Source organism: Malurus melanocephalus, unplaced genomic scaffold (genome assembly GCF_030028575.1).
Source record: "Malurus melanocephalus ecotype Western Australia unplaced genomic scaffold, MMel_1.1 scaffold_85, whole genome shotgun sequence".
NCBI lineage: Eukaryota > Metazoa > Chordata > Aves > Passeriformes > Maluridae > Malurus > Malurus melanocephalus.
In genome coordinates, this window is record NW_026623317.1 from 1,535,385 (window position 1) to 1,552,054 (window position 16,670).

The 16,670-nt window shown below is 50.7% G+C and overlaps 1 protein-coding gene across 1 annotated transcript in view; it reads left to right on the forward strand.

The window, feature by feature from the left end:
- The first annotated feature begins 847 nt into the window (after positions 1 to 847).
- ARK2C (arkadia (RNF111) C-terminal like ring finger ubiquitin ligase 2C) overlaps positions 848 to 16,670 on the forward strand; it is a 51,987-nt gene continuing 36,164 nt past the window's right edge. Inside the window, exon 1 of the mRNA XM_057367797.1 lies at positions 848 to 959. Within this exon, the coding sequence (XP_057223780.1) occupies positions 899 to 959 (61 nt within the window). The 5' untranslated portion in view covers positions 848 to 898. The remainder of the gene's footprint in view (positions 960 to 16,670) is intronic.

Genomic DNA, 16,670 nt, shown 5'->3' on the forward strand with positions numbered 1-16,670 from the left:
GTGCTGCTGACGTGTTTGTGTGGGAGAGGGGATGGAGGGATAGATGGATGGATGGATGGATGGATGGATGGATGGATGGATGGACCGACGGACGGACAGACAAGTGAAGGATGGAATGATGTGTGTCTGTATTGATACATGGATGGATGGGCGGACAGACGGATGCACAGATGGAGGGATGGATGGATGGATGGATGGATGGATGGATGGATGGATGGATGGATGGATGGATGGATGGACGGACAGATGGATGCACAAGTGGAGGGATGGGATGATGTATGTATGCCTGTATGTATGTCTGTATGTTTGGATGGATGGATGGATGGACGGATGGAGGGATGGATGGATGGACAGACAGACAGACAAGGGGAAGGATGGAGTGATGGACAGACGGACGGATCAATGGACGGATGGATGGATGGACAGACAGACAAGTGGAGGGATGGAATGATGTGTGTATGTATGTATGTATGTATTGATGGATGGATGGATGGATGGATGGATGGATGGATGGATGGATGGATGGATGGATGGACGGACAGACAAGTGACGGATGGGATGATGTATGTATGTATTGATACATGGATGGACAGATGGACGGACAGAAAGACAAGTGACGGATGGGATGATGTATGTATGTATGTATGTATATATGTATGGACGGACGGACGGACAGTCGGCGGATGCGCGCGCACGCGACCCCGCCGCGCGCGTGCGCGCCCCCCCCCCCGCTCGCGCGCCGCCCGCCCCGCCCCCGGCTCCCATTGGCCGTTGCCGGGCGGGGGGCGTGTCCCCGCGGCGGCCCCCGCGCTGCCATTGGCCGCGCGCCCCTTTGTGTGCCGGCCGAGCGCGGCCGCCGCCAGTCGCCGGCGCGTCCGGGGGGCACAAAGGCCGCAGCATGGTCCTGGTGCACGTCGGATACCTGGTGCTGCCCGTCTTCGGCTCCGTGCGCAACAGAGGTACCGCTCACGGCAACGCGGGTTCGCGTCCCGGGGCCGCTAACGGCGGCGAGGGGGGGCGGCGCGTCCCGGGTCCCCGGCGGCAGGAAGGGGGGGGCTGCCCCTCAGCGTTCCCCACAGCCAGCCCAGCGGCATCCCCCTTTCTGGGGCGACACCCGCCCCGCACACACCATGTTTTGGGGCCCCCTCCCGCCCGCACCTCCCGTCTCCGCTGCGGTAGATCCATCTCCCCCACCCCCATCCCCCCTCCGTTGTTCTTCTTTTACGGATTTTATTTTATCTTTTAATTTACCCTTCCCCCCCCCACACCCCCTCGCCGTAGCCACCAGGCCATCCCAGCGTAGCTGTAGCCGATAACAGCCATTTTTGTACCTCCATCCTGTGTAGTAGCTGAGTTACATTTGCACTGTAAATTCCTGTTAAGTGGATTCGTTTTGCTGTGGTCGTCGTCGCAGAGTCTCTTTGGGGTGGGGTGGGGGCAGACGCCCCCAAATTGCGGCCAAGCCCACGATCACGGTGGCGGGCTGAGCTTGGAAAGGGACCACGGTGGGGTCATCTGGTCCCACGTCCCTGCTTGAAAGCCTTTANNAAAAAAAAAAAAAAAAAAAAAAATTATTAAATTTGGGGTGGGGAAGCGCAGCGATTGGCCGCGATTCCGAAAATCGGGCTGGGAAAGAGTTGGGGAGCGAGATCCGTGTGTGGTGGAGCGGCGGCTGAGGTGCCCCCGCCAGCAGCATCCCTGTCCCCGCGGTGACACCGCTGTCCCCGCGGCCATCGCCCCCGGCCCTCCCTGCAGCCACAAGTGTCCCGTCCCGCCGGCGCACCCCCAACCCGCCCAGCACCCCCCAAAAAAAAAAACAAAAAACCCGGGGCTGCCGAAAGAGACGACTGGCAAAATGGTTTTCCATTAAACAGGGATAACATTTTTTTCTGCTGTGCTAAATTACTTCCTGTTCTTATTTTGTGGGTAATTTTTTCTGTACCGAATATCCTTTGGTTGTGTATCTCCACCTTTTTTCTTGTACTAAAACTAAAGCATGGTCTGTATTTTTTTACATTACCTAGTTTCTGATGTAAATCTCTCTGTAGAGACATACCCTGCTGAAATGTAATGTGCTGTAGCCTATACATCTGCTCAGTGTACGCTGCTTTTGTTCTGTTGCCCTTCCATAGCATGGTGGGCCTTGCCTTTTTGTATTGTGTGCATGATGACATTGTTACACACGATTCCACTAATACTAATATACGATCTCTCAATAAAGAAACTAGTTTTCCTATATTAACCTAGTGTGCTTTTTCTATTGCTGTTTTCCCATTTATTGTCGTATCCTGCTGTTTAGATTTTTTCCTTGCTTTCCCCTCATCGTGAGGTTTGAGTGAGTGGATTTTTTCTCCCTCGTAGAGCAGATACGGGGGCTTTTAAATATCTTTTTTCCTCCTCACCTCCTATCCCATATCTACCCTCAGCATTAGTCTGTGTGTACATACTCCCCAGCGCACAGTCCATATTGCTGTTGTGCCGATGCAGAATTCTGGTTTTACCGCAGAATAGCCAAAAAAAAAAAAAAGTGTACAAATCCAATCCCTCGTTATTAATCAAAARAAATTTGATGAAGGGTCTGCTGCGTATTCGTTCTAGTTACAACATTACACATTCCTTTTCAGACTGATGCCTCTGGATGGATGGGGGGGAATTGTTTATTTTTCGAAACTCCTGCTTAACTAGAGGCAAACCAACCTGTAAAAAAAAAAAAATCCTCTCTAATCTTTAAGCTGTATATTTAAACATATACATCTCTGCGAGCGCCCTGCCCACCATCTGCCAGGCGAGAAGTTGCCGTGCCTCAGTCCCGCGGCGACTGGCACGCTATAAATATCTCCACTAGACCCCTGCAAGGCAGGGCTCGTAAAAACGTCCCAGCTGCTAATGTTGTAACTACATTTTTCCTGCTCGAAGCCTCCAGGCCCACCATCTTCTGAATAAAAACTCGATTTGGTCAAAAAAAAAATTGAGAAAAAGGCAAACTACGGCGTGGGGAGAAAATGATGGGGAGCCTTAAAATATTGGAAGCACGGAGGGATGGATGAATTGCGGTCAGCGAGCAGTTTTGCTGCGGCTGCAAAGCGATGATGATGATAGTGGTCACCTTTCCTTGTGCCTGCAGCAGACCTCCTCCCCCAGGTCTGCAAAATGGTCCTGTAAAACCTCCCCGTTTTGGCTTGGATGCCACGAGGAACTGAGGGAAGTCAGGGCTCCCAAAGCCAGGAGATGGGGCTGGGAGGGGAGGCGGGGGGAACATCTCGTCTTTAATTACATTTCCACAGAAGCCAGGGGGGCGGGGGGGAGACGCAGGATTGGTGATTGGTCTTTAATGAGAGGAAGACAAATTCAGCAGGTCGGTGGTTCCCACCCGCTAAAATTTCACGAGGAGCCGCTGGCAAACAAAACAAAAGCCAGTGGCTCCTGCAGCCCGCCCTGCCTTACCCCAGCATCCCTCCCAGAGACGCATCATTTCGCAAGGCTGTGCCTTTCCACCTCTCTCCTAGCTCTATCCTGAGTTTGGTTGGTTTTCTCTACAAACATTTATGATTTCCTTCTCCATACTTCTTTTTCCGTGTACCTCGGTGACTGTTTGGCCATCCTGTCCCCCTCTGTATGAGCACCGGCGGGGTGCCCCCCTGCTCCCCCCTGGATGTAGTGTATGCCGTGGCCCTTTGTTCTCGCTCCATCCTCGCCCCGGGCCAGCGCTGAGCTCCTCCGTGCCTGACACATGTCCCCGTACACATCCTGAGGAGGGAGGCTGTGCTTCTTGCTTGCATGAAGGGAGACATGCATGCCTGTTGGGGCTGATCATTTTCCAATGTGATTTTTTTTTTTAAATTATTATTTTCTCCCTCCCCTTCCCCCCCCTCCTTTTTTTTTATTTTTGTTTTATTTTGTTTCATTTTCTTTTTAAATTCAACCCCCCCCACCAACTCCACGGCCATGTGAGACAATGAGATTTGGGTTATGGCGTGGGAAAAAAAGAATCTCCYTTCTCCTCTCCCTCACCCCAAACCCCGACACGGATAAACCCATCCCCTCCACGGACACCTGCCCCTTTGTTGGGAGGGGGATTCACTGCAGCGAGCGTAATAACCTCCCCCAGGTCTCACTCTGCAAATTAGCCCTGGTACAGAGCACAGCTGTGTGGTCAGTCCACTCCGAGGATGCCTTGGTAATCTAATAATGCAGAAAACTGCTGRGTTAATGGCAACTTTTAAAGCAATTTATCATCCGCATCATATTTTTGACCTGTCTTGTTAGAAACACATCCTTACAAGAGGAAACATCCCCCCTCCTCCACCTCCCAGCCTTATTAGTCAGTAACCACCAGGCTTTCATAGCTCATAATCCATCAAACTCATCCACATTTTAATGACTTAATTCCTTTGACACTCTTGAAAAGCCACGTTTGAGTCTTGGAAAAGCCACCTGGTACAAAGAAAGTGATTTTTTCGTTTTTTTTTTATTCGTTTTTTTTGTTTGTTTTTATTTTATTTTATTTTAGCATCGCGGGCTGAGGAAATCCAAGGCAGGTCACGTGCTGGTGGTGCTGCTGTGGGTGTGGAGGCACATGCAGTGATTTCTGTAAAGCCTAGACATCTCTCCAGCACCAGCCTGTATCCCCGGGCTCCCTTAAATAACTCCTTTCAGTAGCAGGGAGAAGGATAATCCSGAACACGGACAAAACAGGCTCTGAGGTTCATTTGTGTAAGGGTTGTGTAAAGGTCTCACACCCATTCTCACACCCATCCGTGTGCATTTAATGATGGCAAACAGGAGCTGGGCTGAGGGCCTCTCATATGGGGTGTGGGCTGGTGGCACAGCTTCCATCCTTTTAAGAGAAAGAGAAACGAGTAGTGATCATGTTTTGCTCATGCTGGGAATTACCAGCAAAGTCTAAAGAAAGCTGATCTGGATTTACCTTGCTGAGTGCGGATCTGGCCCTGTGGAAGTGAAGTGTGTTATTTAAGAACCGGTGAGTTGGTGCTCGAGGGAGGCAGCAGCAGAAGCTGTGAAGTTCGGGGGTGGTCTGGGGGGTGTGTCTGCCACAAAACCCCGGAGCTGCTGTGGTGGAGGGGACAGAGTGCTGGGGATGTGGTGGGGACGCAGCCCAGTGTTTCTTGGGGTGCCCTGGGCAGAGTGTGGGTGTCCCCACAGAATCACCCCCAGCCTTTCTCCGAGACCCTGATGGAAGGACTGTCCTAGAGTAAGTCTGAGTTTMATTTTTTGTTGTTTCTTCAAACCCTGCTCATAACCTGGGCAGCTGCTTGTTAGCTGAAGGGAGAGGATGGAGCAGAGCTGTGGCAGGTGTGGGAGCCCTGTCTTCCCAAACCTGCAGGAGAAACCCACCCAGGTACCTCAGGGGACATGTGGGACATCCAAGACTGGCTCATCCCTCTCCACTGACCAGAGGGAGGCTGGTGGCAGCTGCTGGAGGTGCAGGGGTGRAAGGAGAGGGGAGTATAGCTCTTTTGGGGGTAGTAAGGGAATGGACATCCCCTCTAGCCCCTTTACATGCTGGTTTAACCCCAAACCATGTATTGGGACTGCCTCATGTCTAAACTGGAAGATTTCTTATCTTGAGGTGTTGAGAAAGGCACAGGCTCTGCCTTTCCCACGCTTAACCTGCGAGTGCTCATTTTGGGAGGCATTAAATTAATGAGTGAGAAATCCAAGAGGAGATTTGTAAAAGTTCTTCTTTCCTGTGTTAGATCATCTTCAGCATCCGTAATGCCCAGGAGCAGAGTTAGTTTGACAATTGGAAGAAGTGATGGCATTGCCAAATGCTGTGACTCTCAGCATCTCATGGRGTTTGGGTATTCCTACATAACCCTGCAGCTCCTGAGTGATAGCACGAGGCTTTTCTCTCAAGGGGTTTTACGTAGTGTAGAGCTTCAAGCTGCTGCTTGTGACAAACTTGGTCCTCAAAACTGACAAGAGCCCTCAGCAGGTGTTTCAGCCAATGTGGAGGTTTGGGAAGCAGAAGGGGGATGTGTGGCTGCAGTGGAACCAGGGTAGAGACCTGCAGRGAAGCACTGGGAGTGGGGACAACACTCAATCGGGAAAATGGTAATTTTCTCCCTTTTTTTTGGTTCAGTTTGGATAGGTGGAGTGGTTTGGTCTGCGGTTGGGGTTGGCAGAGGGGTTGTGGTTTCCCAAGCAACTCTGCACAGGACCCCATGGGAGATGCGCAAGTTAAATCTTTGTGTGGTCTTATCTTAGTCCTAAAACTTCTTAGTGAGAAAACTGTGTCTTTTGAGAATGGCTAAGTTCTCCCTCTAAAATAAAACTGCAATAATAAAACTCSTCAGCCCTTTGCAACAGGTCTTTGCGGTGGCAGGGACTGGGCTCCTGTGCTGGAGAGCTCAGCAGCAGCCAGGATGAAGGGAAAGCAAACCCTTGTCTGTTCCATGCCTCTTCTCCRCCTTTTCTTAACCCTTTCTGCTCCTCCTCTGCTCAGTTTTGCAGTCTCCCGGGACCTTTTCTCACACATTTTCCTGCCTGATGGTCCTTTGCATTTTCCAGCCCCAGCTGGATTGGGCTGGTTGGCTCATGCTGTCGTGGATCCCTCTTGGTAAGTGTCCTTAACCTCTGTTGTTTTCTCTCCCTCCCTTCAAAAGCTGCAAAATGTGCCTGCAGGAAAGTGGCGTGAGTGGCTTGTGGATCTTTGATGAACATCCTCACTTTTGGCTTGAGGGGGGTCAAGCAGCAAAGAAGTGCTGGAAGCAGCAGTGGTGCAGGTTGTGGGTAGAGATAGTAAAGGGCAGCCCCTTGGGGCTGTGGGAGCCTGTGAAGTGAGGACATGCCTGGGGRAAAATGTTTGGGTGAGGATTTCGGTACCTGGGGGAAGGATCCAGGTGTGTCTGTCTCTGTCACCACATCCCTGTGCTCCCAGCTGCTCCCAGTGGCTGTCCTGCCCTGAGGTGACACCCCGAGGTGTGGGTGACCCTCAGCTCAGCCAGAACCATTGGCTGTTGCTGGTTTTCCTCTTTTCTCCTCTCCMTGGAAGGCTCAAGTGCTGCTGTGGAGTTGTTACTGTGCACCACTCCTCTGTGTCCTTTTCCCAGGATCAGGTGTGTCCCTGAACAAGGAGARCACCAGCCGTGGATACCTTCTGGGACCTTTTTGGGCAGGACTGAGGGAACTGGACAGCCTACCAAACCATATGTCCAGCTCTGGWGCTAAGAACTGCTGTGAAAACATTCTCTTGTCCTTTTCTCCAGGCTTGGACAGGTCTCTGAAAGGCATTCAGAAAAAAAACATCCCTGGGGCGTCTGTCTTGCTGCAGCTGCTCCCCACCCTGGGTTCCTGCAGTGGAGGAAGGGACTGGGAAATATCCCCATAACAAATGTGCCCTCCTCAGCTGTGCTTCCTGTGTGTCTCTGGGATTCCTTATTCTCCTGGTGGCATCTAACTCTTACATCAGTCACACTTGCTAGATCAAGGCACTGGTATTTCCCACAGGATCTTGGGTTTTCTGGAGGCTGTGGGTGCGTGAGGAGGCTCTACTCATGAAAACTGGGTGTCTATAGACAAAAGGAAGCTTTCTTCTCTTTTTTTTTTTTTTTTTTTTTTTTTTGTCATGTCAGAGGAGGTGTCTGTATTTGCTTGTACGCCTTGAGGCAGTGGAGAATGTTAGTCTGGTCCGTTCAGGGCTGACCATCATCAGTTGGTGTGAGCTGAGACTTAAATAGTTTCTCTTGAGAGCCCCAAACCTCAGTGAGGAGCAGCTGGAGTCTGAAAGGAATTGTGTGTTCGTGGTGGAGCTGCCTGGACGTGAGGTTGGACACCTGTGTGGGGAGGTCTGAGCTTGTTKGTGCGTGCATAAACCCAAAACACAAGTCCTCAGATTTTGAAAGWATTGCTTGGCATTTATACTGGGGTGAATGAGAATCTAGTTTGAGGTGTGTTTTTATCTTAAAAGAGGAAAAAAAACCCGTTGGCAGCACGCTGGCCACAGTATAAAGGTATTTTGTTTGCAGGAGGGTTCAGTGGTGCGGTTACCTTTGCARGACTATTGGGGTGTGCTAATCCCTGGTTTGGCATTTGCAGTTAAACTTGAGCAGGAGATTTTTTAAATCTCAGTGTCTGAAGGTAATGGGGGTGGTGATGCTTCGGGAGAAGTGTCCATCAAGCCTGGCAGCTTCCACAACCTCCAGGCGKAAAATACCACTCATTTGCCTGTCAGGAAAGGAGCTGTAAATCTCATGCAGATTGCCACGCTGCTTGTTGTGGTTTGCTAAATCCACATTTCTCTTTCTTGTAGCCTGGCCTTTAATATTAATATCTTTAATTTCATTTATAAATTCACTTATCAGCTTTCATTAGTCATCCCGTTAATGATCCCAGGCAAGAAATTTGTCATTTGACGTCAAAAGGCAGATTAAGGGACTTCTAAAGCCCTGGGAAACGGCTTCATGCTGCACCAGAATTATAGCGGTTGGCATACGAGGCTAATACTAGGTGTAATTTGCATCTGCTGCTCAGGGGATGAGTGATTATTTTATATATTTAGCAGAAAACAAGAGAGTTTCTTAACCATTCATTGCTACGTTTCCTGCAAATTCTGCAGCATTATGAATCACTGGGCTATAAACATCTTGTTTGCTGGCGTGCCTGGTTTCGCGTTACCATGACGGGGAAGCCCTGGAGGGTCAGATCCTGACAAAACYTAAAACCTGCTGGGGTTTTCCTCCTTGAAATTAAGAGATTTCCTCCGTGCTGGGAGCTGGAAGGGACAGGGAGTGGGTGAAGTTTTGCTTTGCCCAAACTGAGGGCCTTTGGTTGCCGTGCTCCCCCGATGGTAGGTGAGGATATTTGGGAGGGTTTGGAGATGGGTGTCTAAAGTGTGGAAATGCRGGGAAGAAACTTCACAATATTTGCTCAAAACATCTAGAAAAGAGCAGAGTTGGATTGCAAACAGATGAGATGTAGCAGCTCCAGGCCCTGGTCCATTCAGGGTTAGGATGAGGCTTTACAGATGCCAGGAGGGAGCAGCGTGTTGGGAGAGACCTTATCTTGACCAGCTGTTATTTGTGATATCCCACAAATCTCCTGGGGCTGAGATAAGGCACGGGGAGGCTTCCTGCACAGAGATAAAGTGACATTAGTGGGCTCGGGGTTACAAAGTTGTTTTTATTTTTTTTTTAAATAATTAATGCCTCATTTAATGCAATCCTATAAAAAAAAGGCCCCCTCCCTGGCTGGCCACCTCTGAAACCTGCTGGCAGCCCCAAACTCCCTCCTGTTCYGCTGTGCAGAGCCTCCTTTGAAATCAAAGGGCTAGAAGCAGATCTCCACGATYGAGTGGAGAAAATGTGATTCATTGYGCACCAAAAYCAAKCCCTCCTTGGTCACCTGTGTGAATCTGTGGTGGGATAACCCTGACTGGACACCAGGTGCCCACCCAGCTGCTCCATCACYCCCCTCCTCAGGAGGACAGCGGGGAGAAGGTGAGATGGAAAAGAAGTTAATGAGATAAAATCAATTMAATAAAGCAAAAGCAAAGGCTCCAAAGGAAAACAGGAGAGTTATTCYMYACTTCCCATYACCAGGTGATGTCTGGTCACTTCCTGGGAATTAGGGATTRAGTATTTGTAGCAGAGGCTSYCTRGGCTGTCCCAGCCATGGTGTGRCCACAGCCCCAGGACAGTGTCCMTCCCCTGTGCTGGCACTGCTGGGGCACCTCCAGCCCTGGGGACAGCTCTGGGCCCCTCAGGACAGGAGGGACATTGAGGGGCTGGAGCGTGTCCAGGGCAGGGAACGGAGCTGGGGAAGGGTCTGGAGCCCCAGGAGCGGCTGAGGGAGCTGGGAAAGGGGCTCAGCCTGGAGCAAAGGAGGCTCHGGGGGGACCTTGTGGCTCTGCACAACTCCCTGACAGGAGGGGRCAGCCGGGGGGGTCGGGCTCTGCTCCAGGGAACAGGGACAGGAGGAGAGGGAACAGCCTCAGGCTGGGCTGGGGAGGGGCAGAGGGAACATCAGGGAAAAATTCTTCATGGGAAAGTTCCTTAAGCCTAGGAACAGGCTGTGCAAGGGCACTGATGGTGTCCCCATGCCTGGAGGGGTTTAAAAGCYGTGTGGATGTGGCACCTGGGGACATGGATCAGTGGTGGCTCTGGCAGTGCTGGGGAATGGTTGAACTTGATCTTAGAGGTCTTTCCAATTTAAATGACTCTGTGATTTTATAYCTTCCTGGGTTTACCAAAACAGCAGCAAAACCCATCTCTGTCCTCCCCCTGCTGCTCAGCTCTGCCTGACTCCCTCCTGCAGCACATTGACCAGTGCTGGCCAGACTCTTGCCTTGGAGGCTCTTCTTCAAACTGGGAGTGAAAATTAGGGTATGGCATGGGAATTGGGCCCCAAGGCAAGGAATGCCCTGTCCCCATAGCAGCAGGGGAGTGCATGGGAGCAGTGGGTGGTGGGCCAGCAGCTCAGCTGGTGGCAGTTCTATTGAACTGAGTTGCCAGGGACTAGGAAACAGGAATATCTGGTTTTGATAATGATGATTATTTTCCAGTTCACTGGCTGAAAATTTATTTTGCTGGTTTTATATTTTGAGTTTTTTTCAACAGAATGAGAGGGTGGGGAGAGGCTTTTAAATGGTTCATTTGAAGAGAGATGAAATAGGCCACAACCCCAGGAGTGAAATGCTATCTTATGACAGAAAATGAAACAGCATCAACTGGGTGCAATGAATAAAACCAATCCATCATAATTTTTAAGTTGGGTTTTTCATACACAAGTGTTTCATTTTGCCATAATTTTTTCAATATCTGAGAGGTGGGTTAGGTGTTTTGTACTCACTCRGGGAGCATGCAGTGGTCAGGAATAGATTCCCTCAGTCCTCTGTGTTCTTGTGCTGTGAAACCATTGGATTTATTTAATCAACACAAAGTGCTTTAATGCCTGAGGTGAGTTTGGAAAGATGTGGGAGGTCACAAAATKCAGTTCGCCTTTCACTCAATGAGTGAGGTCCTGTCAGCCCTGCCCCTCCTTCCTCCTCCCCTCCATTGGCTCCAAGGATGTTTCCAGGCCTGGGAGGGGACAGAGGTCATTCCCAAAATGACAGTGAGAATGGAAATCTTGCCCAGGATGGGTCCCCACTACTTTGTTCCTTTCTGTTCTCACCCACCCGAGTCACTCTGTGCTGAGGCAGCCTCACCTCGAGTGCTGAGGCTGCTTTGGGTGCCACAATATAAAAAAGACCTTAAATGTTAGAGAGTGTCCAAGGGAGGGGCATGACCATGGTGGAGGGTGTGGAAGGGAAGCTCTGTGAGGAGCAGCTGAGGGCACAGGGTCTGTTCATCTGGAGGAGACTGAGGAGGGAATTCATTGTGGTCCTCAACATCCTCGAGAGGGGATGAGGAGGGGCAGGTATTGATCTCTTCACTCTGTGACAGGGACAGGACCCAAAGAATGGCTGGAGCTGGGCCAGGGCAGGTTTAGGTTGTATATCAGGGAAAGGTTTTTCTGTCCCCAGAGGGTGCTGGCACTGCCCAGGCTCCCCAGGGAATGGTCCCAGAGCTCCAGGAGGGTTTGGACAGCGCTGCCAGGGATGGACAGGGGGGATTGTTGGGGTGTCAGGGATAGGACTGCACTCTGTGATCCCTGTGAGATCCCTCCCTTCCCACTCAGGATTTTCTGTGACTCTCTCCCAGCCTGCAGAAGCAAACAGCACCTTCTCCACGGCCTTGTCCTTGTTTGCTTTGAGCAGGAAAACCTGTCTGGCACATGTCACTGCAACTTGCCAGGAGAAATCCTGGGTGTTTTGCCCCCAGAGAGCCCCAGAGGAGGTCAGGAYGTGTCACATCGCCCTGGGTCATCTGGCAGGAGTGTTCTGTACTGCCAGATCCAKATGACATGTGATGCCATCCAGATGCTTCTTCAGGATGGTCCTGGGGAAGGAAAATACTGCCAGGACATATTTACAGGCTTGGAAAAATAGGATGTGTGCCAGGGAGGGGAAAGGTGTGTTCCCTTGGACAGAAAAGAGTTCCTCCTGAGAGGACTTGGGATGCTGTTGGATGTGTTTGGGTGGTGTTCTCTCTGTTCTTCTTGGAAGAAGTGATTTTGAGAAGTGATTTTTGATTTTAGCAAAAGCAAGGGCCAAACCTTGATATCTGGGGAGCTCGCAGCAGTTTTTTGGCTATGTTGCAGTGGTTTGTTGTGGTTTAACCTCATCCACTCCCTCAGAGCCTCTTGCTCACTTTCCCACCAGCAGGAATGGGGAGTGAATCAGGAGGGTAAAAGCTGGAAAGCTTTTGAGTGGATTGAGATAAAGACAGTTTGATAGGGACAGCAAAAAGCATGCACACAAGCACAGCAAAACAAGGAATGAATTCTCTGCTTCCCACGAGCAGAGGCAGGTGTTCAGCCATCTCCAGAGTGCAGGGCCTCCTCCCACCAAGCAGTGGCTTGGGAAGACAAACACCATCCCTCCCAAACATCCCTCCYTTCCTCCTTCTCCCCCTCACGTTATGTTATCTTTGCCACTGTGGCTGCAAAAAAAACCAACCCACCAAAGGCTCTGTGCAGGCCCTGCTCGGCAACAACAAAAAACATCTCTGAGTTATCAACCCTGTGTTCAGCAAAACCCAAAACACAGCCTTGCACCTGCTACTGAAGTAAAGAAAAAGAAAATTAACCCTACTGAAGAAAATTAACCCTACYCCAGCCCAAACCAGCRRCTCAGTCACTGTGCACACCTTGTGGGACCYCAGTCCTTGTCCTGGGATTCCTCACCCACAGCTCAGCATCTCCCACTGAGTCTTTTTCAATTATGAATTAAACCATGAGGGAGGTCTTTTTCCCCTGGGCCAGCCTTGGCCCTGGCAAACTCAGGCTCATCCTCTGCCTCTCTGCAGAGATAAAACTGCTGCTGCTCCTCAGCAAATGCCTCCTGAGCCCGGTTAGGAGCTGGATGAGTAGGCAGAGAATGATGGAGTTGGAAGGGACCCACCAGGATGACAGAGTGCAGCTCCTGTCCCAGACACCCCATCAATCCCCCCTGTCCATCCCTGGCAGCGCTGTCCAAACTCTCCTGGAGCTCTGGCAGCCTCGGGGCCGGGACCATTCCCTGGGGAGCCTGGGCAGTGCCCCAACATCGTCTGAGGGAAGAACCTTTCCCTGATATCCAACCTRAACCCTCCTCCTAGGCAGCATCACTCTTGCAATTACTTTCACTTGACTTCTCCCCCTTTACCTCTCTCATTTCCCACCATGTGTTACRATTTTTTTTTCTAGTTGCTCTTTCCTCTCCTTTATGTTCTCCAGGCACCAGCACCTCAGCTCTGGGAYCCAAACCTGCTGAAAGCACGGTGGGGTGCTTTGGCTTGGTGTGTGTTGGTGCAGGGGARGGGAAGGAGCTGCTCTCTGTGTGTCCAGAGCTCCCTGAGAGCTCYGTGTGGGCTGGAAGGGATGAGGAGGGTGAGGGATGAGGAGGCTGAAGGAATGAGGAGGTGCAGAACCAGGCCTGTCCTCTGGCTCTGTCCTGGGAGATATCTGTGATGGATGCTGCAATAARTGGTGTTGGGAGTGCAGAGATGGGCAGATCTCTCTCATAAGCAGCTTTAAGGAACAGKTGCATTCATTATTTGGCCAGGGGAAAGGGACATTGTGGTGTGGTGCCAAGTGGGCTCTCGGTGCACATCCCTCTTCCAGTTTCATATGTAAAAAAACCACCAATTTTAGTGTTTTGGGTGGTGGTTTTGGTGAATGCTGTGCAGCACCCTGTGCTGAAGGTGCTGCTCTTTCATTGACCAGGGAGCAYTGATCCTCTCCTCTTTTTGCTTCAGTGGCACAGCTTTGTGGTGCCAGGATGGGAGTGGGGAGGCAGCAAGGGCCCCTTCCCAAAACCCTGCARTTTAAATAGGAAACAGGGATGGACATTCTCTGCAGAGACCAGACTCGCTGGCAGCATCCCCCAGAGGGGCAGGGGACATCCAGGCCAGCACAGGAGTCACAGGGCACCAGAGAGGTGCCAGGGCCCGGCAGCAGGGTGGTGCAGGGCAGGAGGGATGTTCCAGAGCACCCAAAAACAACCCCTGCTTGGAGCTGCCACCCCTTCAGAGGGCTTTGGGGAGTCCTCTTTGAGAGCAGCCTGTTGGGGGTGAGTTTAATGGAGCAGGTGGGTGTGCAGAGAGGGCACTCTGCCCCTGGAGCCAAAATGCTCCTCTGCAGTCCATGAATACTCCCAGATCCTGCTGCTGTTGGGTTTTTCTCCCCCCAAAAAGAACAAGCCCTTTTCCAGTGATGCCATGACGCGCGCACTTCGCATCACGCCAGGGAGCTGGGCCTTTGAGAAAGCCAACAAATATAATGAGACTTTGAGATTAAAAAAAAAAAAAAAAAAAAAAAAAAAAAAAAAAAAAAAAAAGGGATGAAAGCCCAGAGCACAACAGCATTGTGGAATTGCAGAGTGCTTGCCAAGGTTCAGACACCCAAAAGTGGAAAGTGATTTGTTGCTGTCAGCGCCTGTGGTGAGGGACCTGCTCCCCACATCTGAGTTTGGGGTTGGGTGGGGTGCAGCCCCATCAGCTGTAGGAGTKGCTTGTTCTGTCTGTCAGTGCATATCACCTTCCGTGGGGGAGAAAGGTGTCCCACTCCAAGGAGCAGGGCTTAAAATTCCTGGCAAGTTTTCATCTGTGGGAGAGGTTTTAGCTGAGCTCTGTGGTGGAAGTGCTGGCTGATAGTGGAGGAGGGAGGACAACACACAGAGAGAAGCTTAGGAGGTTCTCAGGACAGCAGGTGATGGACCAGAAAGTCAAGGAAAAACAGCAACACAGAGAGAAATCCCACGCTGGTCTGGTGCTCCTTGGTGGGGCAGCTTGGGGATGGAGAACAATGGACTACAAAGCATCTAACCCTGCTCTCCATCCAGAAGAAACATTTTGACCAAATCTCCACCCCCAGTCTGGGGGGGAAGTGGTTGTTGTCTGCTCCCTGCAGTTCTGAGAGGAAAGGAGACCTTTGTTGAGGCTCCTGAGCTGGTCTGCAGGAGCCACCCCACGTCATTGGGAAAATGGGGTGTTCAGGAATGTGTCTGAACACAGTGTGATGTTTGCCATCCACACAGATTTGGTTGTTCCTGCAAAAAATAGGAATGATCCCACTGTAAGATCATAGAATTGCAGAATCTTTAAAGTTGGAAGAATGCTCCAGGACTATCCAGTCCAGCACTGCCCAGGCCATTACTGACCCATGTCCCCAAGTGCCACAWMCACATGGCTTTTAAACCCCTCCAGGGATGGGGACTCCACCACTGCCCTGGGCAACCCATTCTAAGGTCTGACCTGAAAATTTCTTCTTCAGCAAAGAAATATTTTCTAAATATCCAATATAAACCTTCCCTGGCAYAACCYGAGGCCATTTGCTYCCACCCTGAATGGACAAAAAAGTCAGGAATTAGGAATTTGCCCACCAGCTTCCTGTGAAATGGTATTCAGGGCTTGGGGACAGCCTGCAGACACCTCTTCATGGCTTGATGTTTGCAGATCTGCCAAATGTCAGACAATTTCTGAACCAGCACRGTTCTAATGGGGCTMWGATTGATTTCCTTGGTCAAMATGCTTCTTCTGGATGGAGGACTGGGTTAGATGCTTTGTGGTMCATCATTCTCAAAAGCATCAGAAAAATTTTAGAAATGCAGGATGTGGCTCATCTGATGTTCTAGAGGTGCCAGCCTTTAATTAACRTCATTGAGAAGTTCAGATCCCAGCTTTAATTCCTTTTTGTTTATAACTGGGAGTTCTGAGGAGTCAACAGGTTTTGTGTCTGGAACAGATGTTACTTTTTGCCCCCGGAGCTGGGTTAAATCTGAAATAGTGCTTTGTAATTGCTGCTTCTCTCTCCTCTACTTGATAGCTGCCAGAAGCCCCATCCAGTGGATATTACATGGGTTAGTGTTATTTGTGCTCTATTATTTCTRCCCAGGCAGAAGTCTTCTCCAGGGYTCAGCAGTTAGGGCTGGGGAACAAAACAACATTGCAATCTTTTTCTGCTCTCTCTAAAGGTTCAGTTACGCTGAGAACTGACAATATAAGTGGAAAATCTAGGATTATTTTCATTACCTTTTTTGATCTGTCCCAGCTGTCCTGTAAGGTGTTGAGTGGGAAGAACAATTTTAGGAAGAAATTCTTCCTGGTKAGRGTGGGGAGGCYCTGGCACAGGGTGCCCAGAGCAGCTGTGGCTGCCCCTGGATCCCTGGCAGTGTCCAAGGCCAGGCTGGACATTGGGGCTGGGAGYRRCCTGGGACAGYGRAAGGTGACCCTGACCAYGGCAGGGGTGGCACTGGAAGCGGTTTAAATGTCCCTTCCAACCCAAACCATTCTGTGATTSCRTGGTCCCAAATCACCRTAGGATTCAGTGCCCATCACCTGGGGCAGAAACCAACCCTTCCCAAAGTGTTCCTGGCTGCCCAAACATCCAGCTGTGGGTTCAGGTGGGCAGTGAGCACAKCTTGCTGCCCCCCAGCTCTGCAGATCCCTGTCAGACCCTCGGGTCTTCCYTAAGGTTGAGCAAGAGCTTTTGATCTCCCACCTTCATTCCTCACCTGTGCAGTGCACCAGTGACTGTCTCACAGTGTGTAAAATTCAGGGGATTCTGCTCCTTTTTAGGTAAAATTAATGGGTAAGCACACATATGGGTGGAGAAAAGCATATTTCTGT